Source organism: Chaetura pelagica, unplaced genomic scaffold (assembly GCF_000747805.2).
Source record: "Chaetura pelagica isolate M959 unplaced genomic scaffold, ChaPel_1.0 scaffold515, whole genome shotgun sequence".
In the NCBI taxonomy this organism is placed as follows: Eukaryota; Metazoa; Chordata; class Aves; order Apodiformes; family Apodidae; genus Chaetura; species Chaetura pelagica.
The window spans coordinates 5,746-6,813 of NW_009953210.1; the positions used below are offsets into that span (position 1 = coordinate 5,746).

The window sequence follows — 1,068 nt, forward strand, 5'->3', positions numbered from 1 at the left end:
GGGGGGGGGACGCGGGCGGGGGACCCCGGGGGCTTTGGGGACAGAAGGCCCATCCTCATACACCCCCCAGTGTGACACCCCCACCTCCTACCACCCTCTCCCCGTGTCACCCCAGCTGCGAGTGGGGACCCTTTGGGTGCAACCCTTGGGTGCTTTGCTTTGGGGACCCCCCGTGTCCCCATGTCCCCCCAGCCCCCCCATTTCCCTCCCTCCCCAGCAAATGCCCCGAGGGCACCTGTGATGGCTGCACCTTCCACTTCCTCTGGGTGACGGGCGAGGGGTGTCCCCGCTGCTCTGCCACCCACTACCGCCCCATCGTCAGCGCCTGTGTGGGTGGCATCCAGGTACAGGGGTGACAGCGGGGACAGGCAGCACCCACCAGGCAGTGTCACCCACCCGGGGTGGGCAGGGGGCTTGTGTCACCTCCCTGGTGACGGCTGGGCACTGGCAGACACTGTCATCCCCCCAGGGTGGGTGCGGGGGGCTGGTGTCACCTCCCTGGGGACAGCTGGGGATCAGCGTCATCCAGCAGTGTCACCTACACATGATGGTTGGGGGGGACACGACTGGAGTCACCTCTTTGAGGACAGCTGTGGGGGTGGCATCACCCAGCTAGACAGTGTCACCCACCTGGGATGGTCAGAGGGTTGATGTCACCCCCCCCAGGGTCAGATGCTGTCACCCACCTGGGATAGCCAGAGGGGTTGGTGTCACCTCCCTGGGGACAGCTGGGGCTGGCATCACCCACCCAGGCAGTGCCACCCACCTGGGACAGCCAGAGGGGCCGGTGTCACCTCCCTGGGGACATCTGGGAGGCTGGAATCACCCACCTCAGAGAGTGTCACCCTTTTGGTGACCCCCCTCAGGGTCAGATATTGTCACCTACCTGGGATAGCCAGAGGGGCTGGTGTCACCTCCCTGGGGACACCTGGGAGGGGCTGGTGTCACCTCCCTGGGGACATCTGGGAGGGGCTGGTGCCACCTCCCTGGGGACACCTGGAAGGGGCTGGTGTCACCTCCCTGGGGACACCTGGGAGGGGCTGGTGCCAGCTCCCTGGGGACACCTGA

At 66.7% G+C, this 1,068-nt stretch overlaps 1 protein-coding gene across 1 annotated transcript in view; it reads left to right on the top strand.

Moving 5' to 3' along the window:
- The window catches only part of LOC104388668 (UPF0577 protein KIAA1324-like), a gene marked incomplete at its 3' end in the record, with an annotated part of 6,027 nt that extends 5,683 nt beyond the window's left edge, over positions 1-344 (top strand). Inside the window, exons 12-13 of the mRNA XM_009997555.1 lie at positions 116-149; positions 218-344. Coding sequence (XP_009995857.1) covers positions 116-149; positions 218-344 — 161 coding nt within the window. The remainder of the gene's footprint in view (positions 1-115; positions 150-217) is intronic.
- Between the last annotated feature and the right edge of the window lie 724 nt (positions 345-1,068).